Here is a 23085-nt window from a genome sequence, read left to right as displayed (position 1 = left end):
TTTCTGAAGGATCCTTGTTCTGATTCTGGCTGGATTGTTTATATAGGCTTTGGTTGGCTCTTCTGCCCTCCTTTTGGTCTCCCTTTTTTGTCTGCTTCCTGGGGTATCTCATTCTTCTGCACCAGCCTTCCTCAACGTAGGCAAGGATCTTGGCCATTGGAGAGTTTTTGCCACGGATACTGCCCACAGTTGGTCCGGCTGCCAGTAAATCAGTGCTCTGTTCTACTTGTCTCCTGACGACTTCACTATATGAATTCTTCTCTTGACAATAGAATGGAATGGAATAGAAATATTTTTTATTGGCTAAGTGTGAATGAACGCACAAGGAATTTGTCTACGGTGCATAAGCTTTCCGTATACATACAGCAAAAAAATGATAAATCATAAAATACAACCAACAAAGTGACAGTCATAAGATACCAATAGGAGTAGGTAATAGGAAAGATGAGAAGAATAGTAATAGTCTGCTACATGGTTAAATATCTTCTGGCATAGACAGTTGTGTGGGAATTATGTGTTTAGCAGAGTGAAGGCACAGGGGGGAAAAACTGTGTCTAGTTGTTTTGGCATGCAATGCTCTGTAGCAATATCCTGAGGGGAGAATTTAAAACAGTTTATATCTAGTATTTGAGGGGTCATCCCTCTGCAGTATTCAGGTCCTCAGTGGAGGCAGGCTGGTTGCAATTGTTTTTTTCTGCAGAACTATCTATCCGTTGAAATCTGTGCCTGTCCCGTTTGGTTGCTGTACCAAACCAGTTATAGATGTACACATGACAGACTCAATAATTCCTCTGTAAAACTGTATCAGCAGATCTTTGGACAGTTTTGAGTTTTCTGAGTTGATGCAGGAAGAACATCCTTTGTTATGCCTTTTTAATGATGGTTCTAATATTATTTATTTTATTTAAAATATGTATACAGCTGCCCATCTTCTAACCAACTCTGGGCAACTTCCAATCAGAAGTTATATAACATATAACACCATATTATAAAACTAAACACATTACAGCATTAAAAGAAAAAAGAAAGACTTAGTGCTAAGTCAAACTTCTAATGTGCAATTATTCAATCTTATCCCAATGCTTGGGGGAAAAGCCAGATCTTCAAGACTTGCTAGTGAGGGTAGAAAGCTTTCAAATTTCAGGGGAGAGAGTGTTCCACAGGGCAGGAGCTGCTATGGAAAAGGCATGTTTCCCACTCTTATCAGATGTTATAATACTGCTTCTTAACTCTGTTAACAGTTCTCTGAAATTCTTTGTGGTCCTTCCTGAGATGTTTCTGTCTCGTCTTTTGATTTCTCCAATTGATAACTTCCACCAATTTTTCTGACATCCTGTTTGCTTTCTTTCATTTCTTGGTCTTCGGCAGTCTTTTTTCACATTCGTCCTTTTTTTATTTCATTCCACAGTTCCTCTGGTTCCTTTCAATTAGGCTTAAGACATTAAAGGAATTCCTGATGTTCTTGAAAATGGTAGGTATAAGCTCAAGATCATGTAGTGGAAACTGGGAGGCTTTTTCCTTCCTCCTTTACTTAGCTTGGAACTTGCAATGAACACTTTGTCATTTGCTCCAGTGTCGGCCTCTGACCACATATATGCTGCTATAACAGAAGGAAGGAACTTCTACCTCTTGTACCAATAATTTAATCAATCTGATTTCTGTGTACCTTCTGATGGTGTCCATGTACGTGGGCATCATTTGGGTTGTTGGAAGACTATGTTGGCAATGAAGAAATTCACTGGACTGACAGACATTGATAAGCCGTTTTGCTTCATTTTGGTTACCTAAGCCATACAATCCAACTACATCTTCTTCCTTAATAGTTCCAGTTTTGGCATTCCAATCTCCACAAGCAGCACATTTTGCTTGCAGCTTCCGTTGATTTCAGAGCAAACTTAATTATAACCTTCTTCAACTTCCTCTTCTTCTGCATCAGTGGTTAGATCATAAAGTTGAATAATCATTCTGTTAAAAGGATGTCTATGAAGTCTTTATTAGGTCATTGACTGTATTTTGCCCAAACACTGTCCTTGCTAGCTCTTTCTTTTGAATACAACACTGCTATGATGTCTGAGTAATAAACGGCATCAAAATTGATACAAACATGAACATCCAACAACTGAAAGTTGTGCTTGAGAGTGGCATGGAGACTGCTTGACTATAAAGTCACCAAGAGTTGGACACGACTGGTTAAAACAACAATAAACAGCATAACCCTCACTGAATGTCCAATTTCAGTCCTTTTTGATTTGCTGATGCCTAAGATGTCAACATGTGGTGACCCTATTAATCTTTCATTGTGATGAGTTTTCCCATTCTTATTTCTGACATTTCATGTTTCTGTGATTCTGTCTTTGCAGCTTCAGATGTTCTTTCCCTGAATAACATCAGCAAATGGTGGCCCCAAGGCCATTAATTAAGCCATGTCATATACATCTTTAGTATCAGAAACATCCTTAGCTGTTCTTCAATAGCATTTTGAGTGTCATCCAACCTGGTGAACCCATCATCTGGCACATTGTTATTCATTTTAATTTTGTGTTATATGTGGTTTTCTTGGTAAAATAGAGATTCATAGTGCTTACTCCCAAGCACTAGGAAATTATGCCCTTGGTGTCAGTAAAATAATCATTCATCTCCATTTCCAGCATGTTCTGATATTGCTGCTGCAATGTCAATGTGCTGAGATGTAGGTGCCTTGCTTTTAGTTGAGCAGGTGAGATGATCTTCAGATCTTGGGTGACTCTAATGGATATATATGTAGTTGACATCTACCTTCAGCATTCTTCCTTCCCTATTCTCTCTGATGAACACACCTTCCATGATGAAGTAGCACAGCAGACTTGAGGGAGCCACCTTAATGAATTCACTAATAACCAAGTGAAGGAAATTCCTCATGCACTAAGAGTCTGAATTGTGCTGGTATTTACTAGTATACATCTAAAATTGGTGTAATACTTACCTTTCTTGATTTTGCCCACCTGTATGGGATTTGATATTACTTTTGAGGACATGTACATTCTGAGTGCGCTGTAAATTACAACTTTTGAATGTGCTGTATACTTCTGATGGCCAACTCGAAGGCTGAGTTGACGTCTTGCACCAAGTTAAGGATGAACAATCCATAGGCCATTTCTGTTAAGACAACACTCCAAAATGTCAATTCTCAAGAGAACATTTCCTCCTAATAATGTAAAGGACAAAATAAATGCACAAAACCTTTCCACTCTACCCATTTAGTCTACTAAACTCTGTACAAACGGTCAACCATTTTGGGCTCCCCCATTCTAACTGTGTCACAAGATTCCACCTGCAAAGTCCTTTGTTACGTTTTTCAATAAGTGCTTAACCATGGCTTGTTCATTAATCCATAATGGAACCAAACAAGCTATGTTAAAAGTAATTTGATTATGTGTACTATATATAATTCTAAGGTTTTCTGGAATATAATACAGGTAGTCCTCAACTTACGACCACAATTGAGCCCAAAATCTATCTAGCTAAGTGGAACATTTGTTAAGTGAGTTTTGCTTCATTATACGACTTTTCTTGCCACGGTCATTAAGTGAATCATTGTAGTTGTTAAGTTAGTAACATGGCTGTTATGTGAACTTGGCTTCCCCATTGAATTTGCTTGTCAGAAAGTTACCACAGGTGATCACATGACCCCGGGACACTGCAACCGTCATATATATGCACCAGTTACCAAGCATCTGAATTTTGATCACATGACCATGGGATGCTGCAACAGTTTAAGTGTGAAAAATGGTCAGACTTCCGTTTTTTGCATCTGCAGCGCATGGCCGCGCGAAAGCGGTCCTCCGCTCCCCACAACTAGTTTCTTCCTGCTTGGGGGACCCTAGATGGGTCCAAAGTTGCCCCAGAGAGATGACTGTGAAGGAGGGGCCCCCTGTCGATTTGATTTAAAATATTTCAGTGTGGACAAACCTAGGAACTAAAAAACTGTCAAGATTATACCCTAAAAATTTTTTTGATGGAATTATAAAAATATATAACAAAAATAACTTTTTGATTGAAAGAAAAACTAAAAAAAGAAATAACTGCTGACATCTAGTGGAGAATCAGAGAATAGAACACTAACAATAAGGACCCCAAAATTGGCAGAATGCCCAGAAACAAAGAAAAAGTTGTTCCTTTGAATTGAAATAACCTTGAAGACAGCTGGGAACAAAGGAAGAGCCAGCTATAAGATTAAAAAGTGTTTGAAAGGGGAAAAAAACCTGAACTGTTGCTTAAAGCTAAGAACTGTTTATGGGGAAAAAAACCTTGGCTTTTTGGCTAATCTTTTAGAGGAGAATTTGCAGGAAGGATTTAAAGTGGCTTAATATATTGAACCTGTAATTTTGACTGACTGATAAATTGACTTTTGAATTAAAACATTGATGAAAGATTATTTGAAGGGGGGGAGGCAACATGGATATCACATACGTATCAAAAAATGACAGGATGCCACATTCAATATTTTCTCCTGAAGGACTTAGCCTGGAAAATCAAGGGCCTCCAGAAGCAATACTTCAAGGCAAGATAAATACTTTTCCGGAGGAAATATATGTAATGTTAGGACAAATACAAATGACAATAGATTCAAACCACGATGAGATTTGAAACAACTTTGAGGGATTTAAATAAGCATATTTCCAATCTAAATCTACAATTAAAAAATACCCAGGAAATAACAACAAAGGAATAAACAAATCAGACAGAAGTTTACAAATTAGAAGAGTATGATCAAATTGATGAAATAACAAAGGAAAAATATTACAATTTGACACAAACAGGAAAAAATCTACAAGGTTCTGATACAAGAAAAATTGAATTATCAGGAGAACTATTAAAGTTTGGGGGACAGAAAAAATTTATCTTACTTACTTCATCTTTTGTATTCCCAACATTTGTAAAAATACAGGTACTGTTGGGTAAGCAGATTACACCAACTTGGAAAATTACTTGGCAAAAGAAGATCGGAGACAGATACAAGAGATTTGACTCGTCCTACCAGATGGACTATTACGTGAATAAACATTTGTTTGAATATGGCTAAAAGAACAGAGAATTTCAAACATAAAGGGGCCTTATAACAAGAAGGATAATGAGATTTAAGTAATATAGTATATTTTATAACATATTAAATGTTAAAATAGTAGGTTGATGTAACTTTTATTAATATATAAGTAAAATATAAACTGATTAAAAAGGTTATATATAGATACTATAAGAGAGATAAAAAGTATAGAAGTTTTATAATGCATAACATAAAATATTGGGATGATGTACCTAAATGGGAAAATTTAGACAGTGAGATGACTAATATGAAGAAATTATGACTGATAAGAATTGGATTGAATATAAGGGAATCCAAGCGAACAAAAATTATAAAAATAGGATGTATGCTGAACTAATGAGATGATGGTTATGAAAATAATATACGGTGAAAAAAATGTTATATATATAATTATTATTTGTATAAATATAAAAATGCCTATACCTAATATTTATATATTGAAAATATTAAGAATTATATTTTGGCTAAGGTTGAAGAAGGAAAATACAAATGGGAGAAGGGAAGATCAAAGAAATGTATTATTAATTAATATATTAATTATGGAATTATCAAATTTAATCATTATTGACTGTTAATTAATTATTACTGTCCTTTTTTTTCTTGTTAAAATATAAACCAAGACAACACACTGTATTCCAAGCATTGGAGATTGTTATAGTTAAAAACCAATAAAATATCTACTTTAAAAAAAAAGAAAGAAAAGAAAAATGGCCATGTCACTTTTTTCACTGCTGTTGTAACTTTGAACAGTCACTAAATGAACTGTTGTTAAGTCGAGGACTATCTGTATAGTCTCCAGAACAGAACATAACCCATTACAGAATTCTTTCACCTGATACTTGATTGATACTGAAATATCATTTACCTGGAAATAAACTGCAACAGTTTTGCTTGCATTAAGCGATTGATTCCATTCCTCCCATGAATTTTGAAAAAGATTATTTAGCCAAGATCTAGGTATTTTACAATTCTACACAAAAGCTACCACATACATTAGTACCAATTGGGAATCCTTATCGCTGTAGCTCTTCGACGAAATTGGATTTATGTATTGCAATTTCTAAACTGAGAAGATTCTGAACGTGATGCCTCCTTGGATGTCAGTCTTGCAGCTTGAAATTTTGTATCCTCTCATCCTAGATATGAAACAGCTTCAAAACAATTCTTCTTTAGCACCTCTTCACTTATTCAGCTTCCTTCTTCACGCTGAAAAATTTCATGCAATTATTAAACCACAAGCAACTCTTTTTGGTTTTTCAGAATAAAATTCTTTGTTAAAACAACTTTATTTCCTAATGCTTCATACTTGCCAAGAGGTTTTACATTTAAAAAAAAGAAGAAGAAATTATCCAATTCAGAGGTGTTATTAACTAATTACGGATAACAGATTAACTCTGTAGAAAGCTGCTATTGAGAAAGAAAAAAAAAACCTTTCTCCTTGCCTTTTTGTTATACAGCAGCCATTGTCACCTTGACATATCTTCCTCCAAAGGTACTGTAACCACAAATCCCACAACTCTTCCTCTGGCTAGCCAGGCTGAAAATTCTGGGATTCGTAGTTCCAGCACGACTGAGTTGGGAAAGGCTTCTGGAAGGTTTTACCACTTGACCAGTGCTTCCTTTTACAGTAGGCAATTTGAAATTAGACAACATAAAAATCAGAGCTAGGATACATGTTATCATTGAAAAGGCCTGGCCGATGCCAAGTTCTCCCCAATTGCGTAATATTCAGGCCATTTTGCTGCTAAAATGCAAATAGCAGCAAAATAGCCTAAATATTATACAATTGGGGAGAACTTGACATAGCCCAGGCCTTTCCAATGATAGCATGTATTCTAATTCTGATTTTATAGCTTCCTTCTATAAATGGAATGGTGTTAAAATAATGGACTGTAAAAATCAATCATCTTTTAGCAGTCACCAAATTACCAGATTATTAAATCAAACAATAATTGTATAACTAAATATCAGAAGCAAAACATCTACAACATGTCTGGGTATTCACATTTGAAGATCATGGGAAAGTTTTTTTGATCAGAGTAAATTCCAACTGAAAGTAAATGATTGATACAAATCTAAAATTGTAATTTATTGCACTGCGATGTATTAGGCTAAAATTTTCATCTAAGGCTCTGGGGGCAAAACACAATGGATATTTAAATCTAACATAACTAAAACAGGACCCAAAGGGAGTGTTGACTTAGTGCTACACATACACACACAAAATGAGCTTACACACATCTCTGCTGCTGTGGCTAAGTAGAGGGGGAGGGCAGAAAAACCAGTTTTACAAGTACCTTATTTTTTCACGTAATACAAACTAGGATTTTATATATAAACCACATGTAAAAACTCTATTACCTTAACTGTTGTGTCCCTTTTGTATGCAAATTTTCTGTTTGTAATTCTTCTGAATTAAAGTGCAGTAAGGAGGAAGAAAGGGAGCCTCTCCAAAGGGCATCTTACCTGACATTTGTGTTGAGATAAAAGCATAGATTCGAACTACCTGCTTCTCAGGTAATCCAAGAGTTCAGTGCCAACTTATTACATTTATTTCGTTATTGTTTATTAAAATTTGCATCCCACCTTATTATTTTTACAAATAACTCAAAGTGGCAAACATATCCAAACACATCTTTCTTCTCTTCCTACATTCCCCAGAACAGTAACCTTGTGAGGTGGTTTAGGCTGAGAGTGAGTTACTGGCTCAAAGTCAGCCAGCTGGCTTTCATGGCTAAGGCGGGACTTGAACTCATGGTCTCCTGGTTTCTAGCCTGATGGCTTAACCACTAGACAAAACTGGCTGTATAACTCAAGGTTCAAACTGGCTCTGGCTTAAGGTTATAGCTAACCTAACCTTCTGCCCTCCCTCACACCCCCCCCCCAAAGGTCAAATACAATATTCCAGGTCTGCCTCCTAATTTTATATGCCTGGGATGAAAAAAATGGTCATTGGTACTTGCTTGTGATGGGTCTCCCAACATTCAGTTTGCAAAAGAGAGGTAGGCAGGAAACAGCTTTAAAGTGACAGACGATTCTTTTATATTTAAAAACCAAATAATAATATTAATAATAATAAACCCAGATTAAATAAAATGTACAGTGAATATACCCAGCCAACATCTGTATGTGCAATTAAATACGGCTCCATACCGCGGCACAACGCTGAACAAAACAATATACACGGGTTCCGGAGGGGGGGGCAAAGGGGACATGTTCCTCCACACAAAAATAATAATAATAAAAAAAACAGAACCTCCCCCCCAACAAAACAAAAACAAAACAAATCAATGTCTCTTCTCTTCATTTTGTCCATATAAATATCTCCAGGAAATTTTCCCCCTCTACCACCCAAATTAAAAAAAAAAGGGAAAAACAAAAGAAAGAAGGGGGAGGCGCATGTGGAACTAAAGGAGGCTGGTCAAGGGGCCGTTGAGGGGGGGGAGGGAGAGAGGCTGGAGAGGCCAGTCCAATGTGCTTGTTGCCCCCCCTCCCGCCCCTCTGTCTGCTCCTATTGGGAGCTGGCACGCTCCAGCACACGCAGGTCGTAGTTCTTTTTGGCCATACGCAACTTGAAGCAGTTAAGAGAGTTGTTGAGATGCAGGGATGCGTTTTGGGCTGCCAAAGGGCTGGGGAAGACGGCCACGATGGTGTATAAGGCAGCGAGGTCAGAATGCCTGCCGTTCTCTGCAGTCCCGTGGTTATTGTCGCCCCCGCCCCCAGGACGCCCCTGAGTTTCTTTGAGCCACTGGATTTTGGCACCAGACATGGCTAACTGGGTGAAGAGCTTGTCGGCCTCGGTACGTGTGATCCCTTCAGGCAGGTCGGTAACTTCCAAGATACGGCCCAACACTGTTGGAAGAGGCAGCCGGAGCAAAGAGGAAAGAAGAGAAATATGGTTAGTATCCTCCTCTTGGGGGGGGGGGAGCAAGAGGCTGAACAAAACATGAGGCAATTTCAGCTTTCGTTAAGTTACTAACTTTCTAGATCTCTACCTCTCCCAGGCCAACAGTCTCCCAGGACTGAATTCTTTGTCTTTTAGAGCTTTTGGCTACTGGCCTTGGAAAGAGAACCTAAGGACCATGGGAAAGTTAGTTTTAGAAGTCCCACTTTCTTGAAAGCGAAAGAGTAACTTCATCACTTATTACCTCCTTTGAGGCAACGAACGCCTGTGCCTTAAGTCAAGCAAGCAAGGCTGAGGATCTCCTTTGCTACATTACTACAGTAGAGCCTGTTTAAATGAAACACTTCCCCCCCCCAGCCGTGTAGGATGCCATATCTCCACGTATCAAATTGCTTTTGTCAGGCTTTGGTTATTATCAATGACCTCAGTCCCTCAGCAACGTCTGCAAAACGCTACACCAACCCTCCCTCTTTTGGGAAACTATTCCAGCATCTCAGCCAGTTCCTCTCCATCTGTTTCATCATATTAGACATTAGTAGGGATAGCCAACTGTGGAAAAACACAAGAATGTAATGAGGTTTTTTTGTTTTGTTTGTTTGTTTTTTCAGAAACAAGACAAAATCATTTTAGTTCTATCCAAAGGCATGGGATCCAATGCAGAAAGTTGATTTCTAATCAAGTCCAGCTGGGTGCTATTTGTCAGTACACTAAACATACCATGAACATGCTGTAGGCAGCCAGCTGATCGTATAGTTAGAACCATGAGGGATGGGCAATCAGGTTTAGAGAAGATAATACTGCTAACTTCACGTACGATCCATATCAAACAACATCAGCACTGATGCTTTTAGTTTTTATGAGCACCGTTTTGTCTATTGCCTTCAAACACTTGGATGGCAACGTTGCAAAGCAGATCGCAAACGAAGGAGACCTATTCAAACAATCACTCATCTTAATCAGATACAGTATGTTACATACTACTGCACAGATGCCTAATCTGAGGCCAGAGAACTACCCATGACCCCAAAATAACTTGGGCATCATCTCTGGAGACCCATCATCACCAGGTTATTATCTAATTATCAATTAAAATCCTACAGAAAAGGAAAAAAACGCATGAAAACATGTGCCCTCATCTTCAAGGACATTCTGAAACCTCCATGAGTTGACAGGACCAAAGAGCCTGCACAGAGGGGGCACATGCACCCTTAAAAAGCCCATCATCAAAGATCTATGCCAATGGCTTGATTTAATCTGGTTGTCCTTTTTTTTTTTTTTTGAGATTCTCATGGATACATTCCTGTACTCTGTGCACTGCATTCCCTTTTGGGGGGAAATTTCAGAGAGGGTTTACAAATGCAGGAAGAGGCGGGAGTGGGCTGGTCAATGCAGGCACTCATATCCCTTAGGTGCATTTGGTTGCAACGGAATATTGAAACTTGTTGGCTTGAGACCTGTTGCTGGGTGACTGGTCAAATGGAGCCCTGGTAGCCTCTCTGACTCAGCGTCCTTTCTGAGATATGCCTGGTGCATGCTAGTAATTATTAATTAATTACTTTATTGATTAGCCCCTGGGCCATCTCAAGGCACAGAATTCCAAACACACGTTATGCCAGGGGTAGGCAACCTTGGCTCTTTTATGACTCGTGGACTTCAACTCCCAGAATTCCTGAGCCAGCATGGCTCAGCTTGGAAACCTCTCCCTTTCCCCTCAGCATGGCTGGCTCAGGAATTCTGGAAGTTGAAGTCCATGAGTCATAAAAGAGCCAAGGTTGCCTACCCCTGTGTTATGCTAAAATGCAGTAGAAACAATTTAAAATGGAACTGGTTAAAATATAATTTAAAGTAAAAAAATAAAATTCAATTTAAAACAAAATTGGGATAAAGTACATTTTTAAAATGAAATTAGAATCAAATACAGCAATTTAATATCTAGATAGATAAAATATGATAAAATTATATTTCACTTTCACGGTGTATGCTATCTTTTCAGCACCAGGCAAGGAGGTCTATAGCTTATGGGTCTCATCTATCGTTCTGTTAACTGTAAATTCAATGCTGTAATAATGTTTGTAAGTATCTAATTGCGGCTTTTTATTTTACTGTATGCTTCAATCATCGTTCATATCATTTAAATTACAAGTGTACGGTAAACGATCAAGCAAAATCTGGTTTTTGAAGGGCACTATACATAGAATTTAAAAAAACAAAGAAAAAAAATTGAAAAGAAAAATGTCTTCCAAAGAATGTATTACAGGTAGTCCTTGACTGACGACCGCAATTGAGCCTCAAATTTCTGCTCCTAAGTGAGACATTTGTTAAGCAAAATTTTGCCTCATTTTATGACCTTTCTTGTCACCATTGTTAAATTAGTAATATGATTGTTTAGTGAAACTGGCTTCCTCATTGACTTTGCTTGTCAGAAGGTCACAAAAGATGATCACATCACCGCGGGACACTGCAACCGTCATAACTATGAATCAGTTGCTAAGCATCCAAATTTTGATCACGTGACCATGGGGATGCTGCAACAGTTATAAATATTGAAAATAGTCATAAATCATTTTTTTCAGTGCTGCTGAAGCTTCAGTCACTAAATGAACTGTTGTAAGTTGAGGACTACCTGTATTATAGAGGTAAATCACAGTGTTGTAGATTAGCAGGGGGGAAAATGATAGGAAAATACTGAGATTTAAATATATACAGGCTATATAAATGTGACAGCTTCCTAAACAATTCTGGGGAATGCAGTTTGGTGGGATGCTTCTAACCACTCCACTTTAAATACAATTCTCCCAACGTATTCACAAGAGAATGATTGAGGCAAAACATTTATAACACCCCCCAAAAAAAATCCTTTCCTTATAGATGGTTCATAAAAAAAATATCCTATCAAGTTGGAAATTAGTATCAGAGGATGACTGCGTGGGTATGCATCTTGATCGGTATCTAATCTATATTTCTCCATATCCCTAAATAAAAGACTCTGCTGGGAAAAGGTGACGTAAGCAGACAAGGAAATTTCCCTGCAGTCACCTTTATATACACACTGAATCGTTTTTTGCAAGGGTTCTGTGCTCAGGACATTAGTCCCACTGACTAAGTCCCTTGGCACCATATCTGAATGTGTGTGTCTCAAGTATGGGAGCATCACAGCAGTTCCAGTTTCCAGTTAGTAGGAGCGCTGGGTCCTGGCAGGCAGGATTCTTTGCTAATATTACCCAGGTATGTAACAAATATAGCCCCAAACAATTTTCCATTGGAGAGTGCAAACAGAGTGGCTTAAAGGAACAGCTCTAGTTTGTTTATGGGATTAATTTCAGCACCACCCTTCAACGATTGACATGGGAACTTTTTTTTTTTTTTTTTGCTACTTAGCCTGCCTTGCACAAATCAAATTTGCTTACTATTTCCCCAAAACGAACGAGACTCCTGAACAGTTAGTTTCACATGGCCAACTTCCTGAAAGTCCACATTATTACATTTTTTTTTTTAAAAAAAGGCATCTGCAGAAGAAAATGAGTGGGCTGAGTGTCTATAAACCCTGTACTGATAAGAGAGAAAAGACAAGCATGTAAAAGGCTGGCTCTATTAGACCCATATTTTTTTGGGAAGCTTGAAGAAATAGTGGCACTATGCTGGAAGCACTGTGGGATGCCAATGCAATAGATTTTGCTATTTGCTATTGCTGTCAGGCAAGTCCATTAGGACTCACCCAGAAGAGGGCACCTGGGACATTTGTTGAGGTGAGAGACCCCCAAAAAATTATGAGTAGCACCGGAATGGATCAGACATCCTGCAGCACACTTACATCTTCAGATGCAAAGTGTAGTACAGGTACTCCTTGACTTACAACTAGAATTGAGCCCAAGGTTTTTCAAGTGCCGTTGTAACTTCGAACAGTCACTAAACAAACTGTTGTAAGACAAGGACTACACCTCCATAAAAAAACAGTTTACTGTTACCAAATTCAAAGGCATGATCAATCATGAGTTTGGAGTCCAAGCTCTGGTGAAAGTAACACAACAGATCTTCACAGCCAAATGGCACTAGCACCTACATCAATTTAATCCTTTCACGTCAGGTTAAACCTGGCCACGCTGGCTAGGAATTCCTGAAGTTGGGATGTTCTAGTTCTAGATAGCTACTGTAATGGGACTGGGGAGCTGCCACTTGCCTACATCACTTGTCCCAAGATCTGTGGATGCTGACTTGAGAGCTTGCTTCTTACTTCGGTTGCCATGCTTCATCCCTGTTTGTGCCTGTAATGGAAGAGCAAAAGAACAGTAACGTAGATACACAAATATGCTACCCTTCACATTTTTATGCTGGAATTTATTCCAGGAGCTGGTGCTACATCCTGCAAAGTTTAATCTCACATATTCTAACCCAGGGCTTTTCAACCTTTTCACAGATTGTACCACTTTTAGGACATGACAATATTTGAGTACCACCAGTGCTTAGCAAGGTGTCAAAAACTTGATGACTAAAAAAAAGGGGGGGCAAGATTTTGGGTTTTACTGATTAGATTAATTTGTTGTTATAGAAATGGCTAGTTTATAATATTATGGAAAAGTAAAATGTTGAGGTTCAGTGTTAATGCTTCCTTCTACTGCAACAGAGGAAGTCAGTTCTTTTTCCCTTCTCCCCCACACTTTCCCCCCCTTTTTCCTCCCCACTGTGTCCTACTATTTGCTTTTGTATTTTTGTATTTTATTCTATAATCTAATAAAATATTACAAACTGTAGAAAAAAAGGAAAAAAGTACCAGTTTTAATTTTTTCGGTGGCTGTTCCTTTGCTGAATCACTTTCCCTTTGCACTGACAAATGTATGATGAATTTATCCATGTTTATTAATATGCACCACTACCAGCTAGCTTAGAGGTCTTCAAACTTGGCACTTTTAAGACTTGTGGACTTCAACTCCCAGAATTCCTCAGGCACCATGACTGGATGAGGAATTCTGGGAGTTGAAGTCAACAGGTCTTAAAGTTGCTAACTTTGTAAACCCAAGCTAGCTGGTCGGCCCTTCTTCCTCTCTCCCTTCTGAGCACTTTCCACAGTGTAGTAAGAATGCACCCCCACAATCCCTCCCCTGTACCCTTAAAGACACAGGAATCAAATGCAAAGCAAGAAAGGCTCACAAAATAAACACATAAACTCCGGGTTTCTTTTCTTTAAGCTGCCTCAGGCATGTCACATGTCACAATGTTGCAGTCCGAGATTGAAAGGCTCCGGCAATTGCGAAAAGCTTTAGCCTTAAATTAAGCCTGTTTACCTTCAATGAAAACTTTCTTAAAAGCCATAGACAGACTCAAGATAAGAGGGTAAAACTAATTACATTTGTTTAAAGGGATTACACCTACGGAAGTCAACACTTTGGACTCATTGCTAGCCTAAAATATAGACTAAAATATTCCAATAACCAAAGCACACAAACCGAGCCTCTGAATTACAAAACACTGTAAAAACTGTACAAAATCCTTATGGTAACCCAATCAGGTTGCCAGCTGATCCAGAACTAAACAAACCCACCTCCTTTCTGACATGCTTGTCTGCCGGCTTTTCATTTCATCAGCGCTGAGAGAAAATGAACTAGGAGACCTTTTCTTCCAGCAACAGCTGCTTCTTCTGTCCCTGTTTCAGCCCTGCCTGCTGAGCTTCTTTTATAGCCTCTCCTCTCCTCCCTCCCCTTTTTCTTCAATTCACCTCCAGCTCCCTGCAGCTTTTGGAAGCGCCAATCAGCTGGAGCCCTGCCAGCTCCTGGGGCTTCTGCCTAGCCCAGACAGTCCTGCAGTTGCCTCTCCCTCAGGCTTGGGTCGCTTCAGCTCATTCCCCTCCCCCGCTACACATCTCTGGGATGGTCGCATACCACCTGCCATGTGGCAAAGTACCACAGGTGGTACATGTACCACCGGTTGAAAAGCCCTGTTCTAACCAATGGGTCAGTCCCAACTAGGTCTGAAAAGGAGCAATTTTGCTAAATGAAATTTAGCAGGCTTGGAATTGAACGGGAAATTTTGCATTGTGCACACTTTGAGTCTCACTGCTGAAAAAGGTGAATTTTAAAGGACAACAATGGTCTTACTGAGACATCACCACGGTCATCAGTAATAAACAAACACAGCCAATTACAAAACAGATCTATGGAATGTTTTCACCTGTGTTTATTTAACATCTATATTCTGTATGATTCACTTATTTTTCAACACAAAGTAAGTCCTTGGAACACTGGCCTCTGTTCTGACAGAGTCAGACCTATCATCTTTTTGTTCTGTTCTAAGTACACCAGGAGTTTTAACAGCATATGAGGGCCAGGGGAGAGAATGCTTGCACCCATTTGCCAGAATACATACTACAGCAGCCATTCTCTTTATCTTTTGGACCAGCAGGGATAGGCAGTCACATGTCCGTATTAAAATACTGGGCCGCAACTACCTAGGTTTTTTTGTTTGTTTGTTTGTTTCTTTTTTTTTGCACAATGTCTATTAGGCAATGTGGAACCCAGAACAATTCTTGGAAGCAAAGATAACAGAGGATGATTGCTTGCTGCTGCAACACGACTGCTTCCTATTTTTGAAAAGTGGAAAGAATCTTAAGAGGATTCTGTTGGGAAAAATTGGTTGATAGCAATAGCACTTAGGCTTATATACCGCTTCACAATGCTTTACAGCACTCTAAGCGGTTTACAGATTCAACATACTGCATGCCCAATAATCTGGGTCTCATTTTACCGACCTTGGAAGGATGGAAGGCTGAGTCGACCACGAGCTGGTGAGAATCAAACTGCTGGCAGCTGGCAGAATTAGCCTCGCAATACTGCATTCTAACCACTGCACCACCATGGCTCATCTAATGTCAAGAAGGTCTATAGCAGGCGAACCTTTTAGAGACCGAGTGCCCAAGCTTCAACCCAAAACCCACTTATGTATTGCCGGGTGGGCATGGGTGCCGGGAGGGTGTGGCCCGCCAGGTGGGCGTGGCTACAGTGGTCATGGCAGACAGGTGGGCGTGGCCAGGGTGGGCATGGCCAGCTCGATGTTGCTCCTGGGGAGGGACACCTGTGGGGGCCGGGCAGGGTTGGGGGAGATCCAGGGGTTTCTGGCAGGTGGGGCAGTGGGCAGGTTCTGCGGGGTGAGGTGAGGCAGGGTGGGGGTGCCATGTCGCAGGGCAAGGTGAGGCAGGGGCCGGGACGGCTGCTGCCTGACACCATTGGCCCCTGCACACAAAGGCCAGCAAGCGCATGGGTGCTGGGATGCATCCGGGCACGTGGGACCTTGGCAAGTTAGTGGGCGGCTAGTTGAAGAGGACGGTTGCCCTCTCCGGGGCATGACACACGTGCCCATGGAGAGGGCTCTGAGTGCCGCCTCTGGCATGCGTGCCATAGGTTTGCCACCACTGGTCTATAGCTAATCTCTTAAAGGGAAAAAGACCCTCTCAAATTTTGACCACTCAGCTGAGAGATGCTTCCTTGAAGCCTCGAGCTCTGCCTCCTCTCACCTGGTGTGCGGTATAGCTGGACTGGTTGTGCAAGAGAGGTGGGGGGCAAATGGAGAGATTGTACTGCAGCGGCTGGCCCAGCAAGGAATAGCGCCCATCACCTGGGGGGAAAAAGAGACCAAGAAAAGTTAACTGATGGCCCCCCGACTCTCTTTTTGTATCATAAATAAGGATGGGGGAGGACACAGAGAGTATAATAATCAAATGTGGACAATCTTTTCTAAGTGAAATTTAGTGATCTCATGATATTCCAGCTGTTTAACTATGCATGCGACTGGGGACTGGCAGTGTCTGTTGGGCACATTGGTATGATCTTAATCAATCTTCTCTTCTTTATTAAGAGAAATTTTTCCTTGTCTATAAATCAATGGGCAAACAGTTGAAAACATACCTATTGACAGGTAAAATGCCTATGTTCTTAGTCAGTCAAAGATTCAGCTGGAAGCATTTAAACTGCATTCATTGGAAGCTTCAAGTATTATCAGAGAATATTGGGATTGTTCAGCATCACAGTATAAAACCACAGGGAACTGTTCTGTGGTTTTCTAAAGATTGGGCATTGTAATTTGCAGTGAAACTACCTTAAAAGGTGTAAAACTGTAAAAGGTGCTACTGCTACTGACAAATTGGTGAATAGGACACCAAACAAGAAGGGAAGACCAAAATCGCTCATATGGAATCGCCCTTTATTCTAATGCAAACACAACGGCTGATCTTCATTTTGATAAATTTATTGTTGATAAATTCTCTCTCCCACTACCTTTGTTACCTTGTGCTGGGCCCACAGGCCGGGGGAACTGTGTGAGCACCGGAAGGGGACTGAGACCTGTGCAGACACTGTTGAGGCTGGTAACGGGCGATGGTGTAGGGGACTGCGTGGGGGATGTGATAGGGCTATTCAGCTGGGTGCTGCTGGCCTAGAAATGGGGGGGAAAAAATCAAAAGGCTAGTCACAGGCTTGCATTAGCACAACTACTGACAATCCTTTCTCTCTCTCTCTCTCTCTATTCCACCGGGCCTCTTCCCCATCACCCTACCTGAGCACTGGTGTCTGGATTATAGATGTCACCAGGCTTCTGACTTCGCTGGTCTAAACTGTAGTACTTGCAGTGATTCCATTGCACCATGGATGAATTCTGAGGAGGTTGGGGGCCATTGGGCACATTGAGTTGCATGACCACAACACCAGGCCCTGCCGGAGATACCCCTAAGAAGAGAAGGGGGAAAAAATGATCGGATCATTATGGACATCGTGTCAAGCATCAACCTTCTCGGTCTCTTTTCCAGCCTCTTCTCCTTGGAGAGGATGTGGTCACAAGAGAAGCTTCATGGGAACTGATTTTTAACAGAGGCAATTCCTGGCTTATGGCACCAGGACGGCTTGAGCAAGTCAACTTTCGTACAGTTTGCCTGTCATATTTGCATATGCATAAAATGGCAGTTGCCTTTCTGGATGTATGCAAAGACTATCAAGCTTTTTTTTTTTTGGCAAGTGCTAATATGGTGGCCCATGTTTTATGTTCCTTGTACACATGTAAACTCATGTCAACTCATGTAAATTGGCTTAACTCAGAGGCTTCTTGTGCTAGCATTTCATCATTAATGTACATGGCCATTTAAGTTTCAGAGAACTACATAAGCAGTAAAATAAATTACTTGAAATAAATTATTTTTCAGAAATGTTATGAAATAAATGTTAAAAGCATGGGGGGGGGGGAGAAAAGCAACAAGTTCTAAAAGGTCTAAAAGTGAGGCATAGTGTATGATTAGGCACATTAAATGAAGAACACAATCACGGACAGAAATATTCTGATTTACAAGCCTTATTATTACTGCTACTATTACTTCCATTGTGCCCTTTCTCCTGGAGTCCAAAGTAGAATTAAAAGCTTTCATAAAATGATGTTTTAGAAAATCATTTCATTTAGAACAATGAGCAATAAACCAGACTGGTCAACTGCAGTAGACCAATCTTCCTTAACCTGGTGTGCCCCCCTCTGGTACATGCTGGGACTGCGACTCCCAACATTTTCAAAATACTAGTTAAATATGTCGATGCAGATTCTCAGTCATCCAGTAGAGTTGTCTGGAAGTTGAGTCATGGCAACTGGATTTCTTTTTTTTGTTTGTTGAAATGTTTCATTGCTTATCCAAGTAGCTTCTTCAGTCTGAGCAAGTTGGTTAGGGAGACCCCCATGTATGTCCTCCAGGATGGTTTCATTTCTAACCTAATCTTAATAGGCTGATAAAAGAAACATTTCAAACTGAAAAAGAAAAGCTGCTATGATTCAACTTCCAGAATACTAATTAAACTGGAAGAGTCGTAAAGCATCTGAACGGTGCTAGGCTGGGAAGGGTACACAGGTAATGTTATGAGGGGTAGGCAACCTTGGCTTTTTTTATGACTCGTGGACTTCAACTCCCAGAATTCCTGAGCCAGCATGTTTGGCTCAGGAATTCTGGGAGTTGAAGTCCACGAGTCATGAAAGAGCCATGGTTGCCTACACCTGGGTTAGACAGAAATGAGCTACGCCTGTTTTGGCTCTAGAGTTATCACCGGCAGCAGTAGCCAATGACACCACTTTAATCAACACTCATTTCAAAGATGAGAAAAGAGGAAGAGAGACAGGGACTCAGCACTGGATATAGAAAAGTTTCCAGATCAGTCATGACAAGCCTATGGGATGCACACTAAAGGACACATCATAACATTTTGAGTGACACGTCAGCATTCACCAACACTCGACAAGTATTCTCGAAAGTGTGTCCTATTCTTGTGCCATTTTCGGACTCTGTGGAGGCCTTGCCAGAATGGGGTGTGCTCTCACATGGCCTTTAGAACTGAGTGTGAGAGGATTATACTCAAGCTTCAAGAGACCCTGAAAAATGTGTGAGAATGGGGCTTGCTTTGAGGTGATTTTTAAAGACTGCAGAGGCTGCGTGAGAATGGAGTAGGCCAGGGATAGGCAACCTTGGCTCTTTTATGACTCATGGACTTCAACTCCCAGAATTCCTGAGCCAGCATAGCTGGCTCAGGAATTCTGGGAGTTGAAGTCTATGAGTCATAAAAGAGCCAAGGATGCCTACCCCTGGAGTAGGCTTTTGTCTCAAAGGTGCTTTTTTCCCCACCTCCCCCCAAAAGGCAATTGGATAGTTTTTTCCTTGAGGAAGAAAATAAATGTTTCACTTCTCATCCAAGTCCAACTCACCTTTTGAATAAAACATCTTTGAGGCAACTATGACCTGGATGACTGGGAATCTCCACAGACAATAGGCTTTGTGGGGCCTTTGGACCCTGTCAGAAATTGCCCCAAAGGACCGTGCTTTTGTACAGCCTCCGAAAATCGCCCGAAGACAGCTTTCAGAGGCTGCAGAAGAGCATTTGAAAACAAAGAACCACTACCTGAAGGTAAGCAGTAGATACTGGGGATCACACACAATTGGAGTGTATTTTGTAAAAATAAACGAGTGCGCAAAAATTTGTTTCTCTTTTGTTTGGGGTGGGGGGGGTCTGACATGCCAATTAGGCATTTTCTGAATATTTGACATTCTGAGCCCAAAAGCTTCCCATCACTGTTCCAGGTGCTTTTGATGCAGAGTTCCTGTCTCTCTCTGCAGTCCTGTTCAATGAAGCTGCTTCCCAGGGCCAGAAAAATTCTAAGTACAGTACATTAAACTAACTGGAAACTCACTTAAAAAGTAAAAATAATTGCCCAAGATGGGTGACGGGAGCAACTTTATCTCCCCCAAGATTCAAACCTCAGCTTCTTTTTCCAGCTTCTTTAACAAGAAACAGAGGAACCATAGCCATTCACATGTGCAGACAGGGTAAAGGATCTGAAATTGCATAACTTTCAAGGCTGATTCTCATATACAAGGAAAAAGCAGAGACAGGGAGGAGAACAACCGGGCTCTCACAAACAGCTCTCATTTTGTAGGCTTTGGGTAAGCTTTTGAAATTGATTATATCTTACTGATGGAATATAACATTCAGACTGGCCATTTGGGGCATATGGTGGATCTGCAGCTTTGGGGCCGTGAAACTGGCTCCAGTCAAGAGTGTGAAGACGCTCACTCTCTGTTTGCCTCAGAAATGGGGAAACTGCACTTGACCTAGAAACCTCCTCACTTAACTACTTAACTGCAATGACTTTGAACACACACACACACACACACACACACACACAGAGAGAGAGAGAGAGAGGAAACAGCTGGGGGAAAGCTACAGGGGATAAAACCAGATGGGCCCCATTCAGCAGAGAAATTACTGCTGCTCAACAGAAGCGGAAATGGTGATCTTCTCAGACCCGCCCCTTCAATGCCACAGTGAGAAAAATGATTGCTAAGTTAAAATCTTCCTCTGCTGTCAAACACAAGGAAGATCAAAAGGACAAAACGCTACACTTGTATTAATTTACAACCCCAGGAATGATTCCGAGATGCTGTTTCTGCTTGCTGCCAGAGACTAGACTTTACTCTTTATTTATTATTGAAAACCTGTAATTACAATTGACCTTATTCGTTAGATTTGGCAGAGGGCCATGATGACCGAGAACGTCTTCTGAAAAAGACCCCACAAAGGACACAATTAATAGAGGCCCATTGTGATGCCCTCTCGGCCACCCAGGATTGCATCAGCCACTACTCAGAAAGTAAGATGAGTCTATTAAGCAGAGACTTCCGGAGCAAGGAATTAATTTTCCTTCCATCCTTGGGGGTTTCGGATTGACCTCTTATTTGAAGGAGTGCCTGTTTCCCATAGTTTGTCCCTGGCCAGTATGAGCCAACAGAATGGGAGTGTTCTGGATGGGTTCCCTCAATTAAACAATTTCAGGGCCCAGGAAGCATGCCTGTGGTGACTGGAATGAGAGAGTCCTCTAGAAATTTGTATGGCTCCTTCCCTGATGGTGCTCTAGAGAGACTTAAAGACCTGGTGTCCTCCCAAGCTTGGGTAGGCTGGGATGAGCCCCTGGTTAGATGTGCTATACATAATCTGCATATGTTTTGGTGTTGGTTGTCTGGACTTTCCATTTTCATTCCCTTCACCGTATTTTCATTTACCTTACTGTATCTTATTTCTTTACATTGTGAGCAGCCGACATTTGGCTTGGGGTTGGGCTCCATGGAAATAAACCAAATATTGGGGAATCCGGACGCTTGTTTGAAAGCTTATCTGGAGTTCCAAATTTGGTGTTAAAAAGCTTCCTAATCCTAGCTATACTTCAAGACATCTTGATAAAATTATGTTTGTCTCCAAGGAGAGCATGCGCCAAATTGAGCATCTAGGACTAGGTTACTAGATTCAAGATCTCTCCAGGCACAATATGGGTTCCTACAAGTCATTCCAGAAAATTATGGGACAGAATCTAGGAACAGGCTTTATAGCACCTTTAGGAGATGGTATTGTACATGTCATCTACATTTGCAAATTCTTGGCAGTCCAAAACAACCTAAACCCAAAGGGGATAAGGGTTAGGCAGGAAAAAAAATATCGATGAGCAAAAGATATGAGCAGGGATAATCAGGCAGTGACAATGGTGATGTTTCTCCAGTTTGCAGATACTGGACTGGCCTCTAAGGGAAGCAAAGGTATGATACTCTAAGGCAGTGGTGGCAAACCTATGGCACAGGTGCCAGAGGCAGCACGCGTGCCGTCGCCTCAGTCCTAGGCCTTCAGCTGGGTTTTATAAAACTTTTTCGCTTTAGGCCCCCGCCGCCGTGTGCAAAAAAAAAAAAAAAGGTTCAATCAGTCAATTTCAACTTCTCGCAGGGAAAAAAAAGGTCTTGCAAAGTTGGAACTGATTGATTGATTGAACTTTTTAGTCCCACCCAGTCTGCCATTACCACCGCAGCCACACCCACCCAATGGGCCACTCCCACCCAATGGGCCACACCCACCCAATGGGCCATACCCAGCCAATGGGCCACACCCACCCGGCACTCAATGATGCATAAGTGGGTTTTGGGTTGCAGTTTGAGCACTCAGTCTCTAAAAGGTTCGCCATCACTGCTCTAAGGGAAGCAAAGGTATGATGTTACTGGATGATAATAATGTACTGAATAAGGATTGCACCTGCACGGGATGGGTCTTCTCCAGAATCAGCCCCTGGACAGACAAATTCTAGTGACATCTAGGGTTATGTTTCACAGCTAAGGTTAAATGTCACTGTGCATATTCCTTCTAAAGACTCCAGATCTGGCTATACATTTAGTTACAGCCTGTTTGGATTGGGGACATCTTTAGTTCCTTCTTAGCTTATAATGTACTACAGGTGTTTTTCAAAAGGATTCAGAAACTTTAGCTAATCCAGAACACCACAGATCAACAAGAGCTAAAATTGTAAGGGGAATGATTGGGCATTTATACTCAACAAATGGGTATAAGCTATTTCTCTGCACAGCCTCATTGGCTACTAATCAGTTTCCATGAAGCATTCCTTAGGACTTAATATGACTTGATAATTTTGGGCAAAGTTGTTGGGAAAGACTTTAAGATCTGAAGGAACACATTAATTTCCATCTCATTTGACGTGAATGCAAGAGAAGGCCTCCTTTGTCACTGTTTCCAAACTCTGGAATTCTTTGCCAAGGAAGGTC

At 40.8% G+C, this 23085-nt stretch overlaps 1 protein-coding gene across 1 annotated transcript in view; it reads right to left on the bottom strand.

Annotated features, from left to right (window-relative positions):
• Positions 1 to 8581: 8581 nt before the first annotated feature.
• Positions 8582 to 23085, bottom strand: part of R3HDM2 (R3H domain containing 2) — a 77070-nt gene continuing 62566 nt past the window's right edge. The window contains exons 21-25 of the mRNA XM_015816352.1: positions 17526 to 17695; positions 17258 to 17405; positions 16489 to 16589; positions 13165 to 13249; positions 8582 to 8935 (exon numbers count right to left, since the gene is read on the bottom strand). Of these exons, the coding sequence (XP_015671838.1) occupies positions 8595 to 8935; positions 13165 to 13249; positions 16489 to 16589; positions 17258 to 17405; positions 17526 to 17695 (845 nt within the window). The 3' untranslated portion in view covers positions 8582 to 8594. The remainder of the gene's footprint in view (positions 8936 to 13164; positions 13250 to 16488; positions 16590 to 17257; positions 17406 to 17525; positions 17696 to 23085) is intronic.

This window comes from Protobothrops mucrosquamatus, unplaced genomic scaffold, assembly GCF_001527695.2.
Source record: "Protobothrops mucrosquamatus isolate PMUCROS unplaced genomic scaffold, P.Mucros_1.0 scaffold434, whole genome shotgun sequence".
NCBI lineage: Eukaryota > Metazoa > Chordata > Lepidosauria > Squamata > Viperidae > Protobothrops > Protobothrops mucrosquamatus.
The sequence above is the reverse complement of the archived record's forward strand: the minus strand, read 5'-3'. Positions and strand labels throughout refer to the sequence as shown.